We start from the raw sequence: 934 nt of genomic DNA on the forward strand, positions 1-934 counted from the left end.
ATGGCCACCGCATCATCCAAACTGACCCCCCTGACCCTTCCTCGCGAACTTCGCGACCTCATCTATGAGTACGACGACCTCCTTAACACCACATATCTACATCTTACTAACCACATGACCAGGTTCACTTTCTCAGAGGTCATCGGCCTCTCCTTCTCACGCCCCGACCACAACACCCCCATTCGCAACAACGGTGGCCTCGTCTTAACAAACCGACAAATTCACAATGAAGCCATCACGAAATACTACAGACACTCCATCTTCTACACCATCCCCGAATATACTTCCCTGTGTGGTACTCAGCTCTGCCGGCAGAACACCGCGACGAGATCAGAAGTGTCAGGATCTGGAAGATTGAGTGGGAGGATGAGAGTGCCTATTTCAGGTCAAGGAGTTTGGTGAGGTTGAGGAGGAAGGTTCAGGCGAAGTTCAAGGTTCAGATCGGGATGACAGTGTTGAAGACGTGGGTTGGAGATTGGGATTCGGAGGTGGAGGAAATTGCGGAGTATGCAGAACGAAGGTGGAGGTGGGCGAGACCGTGAAAGTGATGCGCTCCTAGTATACGTTAAAGGAGAGCTGGGGACTTTCGAGCTGGTGCGTTCAAGCGGCCTGCGATTGGGGGTGGGTAATGCTAGTGAGCGCAAGCGGATAGACCGCGCTATTACCGAACGCGACCGCGGAAGTTTCCGTGCGCGGTCTATAGTTATCTGCGCGGTCTTAGTTAAATTAGCGTAGTTAGGAGCGATGAGTAAGCGATAAGAAGGCTATTACCGGCTAACTATATAGTTATTACTAGCTAGTTACTAGCCGCTTAATAGCCTACTACTAAGTACCGTACGAAGTAAACTATTAAATTACTACTAAACAAACGATAACTACCTATAAAACTACTAACAAATATATCTAATAACGTAAATAGATTAGATATAATAGA

The 934-nt window shown here is 48.0% G+C and overlaps 1 protein-coding gene across 1 annotated transcript; it reads left to right on the top strand.

The window, feature by feature from the left end:
• CLAFUR5_11501 (uncharacterized protein) lies at positions 1-402 on the top strand (the record flags this gene model as incomplete). Its single annotated transcript, XM_047910649.1, has 2 exons — positions 1-68; positions 123-402. 2 exons carry the CDS (start codon positions 1-3, stop codon positions 400-402), a joined length of 348 nt encoding a protein of 115 aa, XP_047765343.1.
• Positions 403-934: the final 532 nt, after the last annotated feature.

This window comes from Fulvia fulva, chromosome 8 (genome assembly GCF_020509005.1).
Source record: "Fulvia fulva chromosome 8, complete sequence".
NCBI classification, from domain to species: Eukaryota; Fungi; Ascomycota; class Dothideomycetes; order Mycosphaerellales; family Mycosphaerellaceae; genus Fulvia; species Fulvia fulva.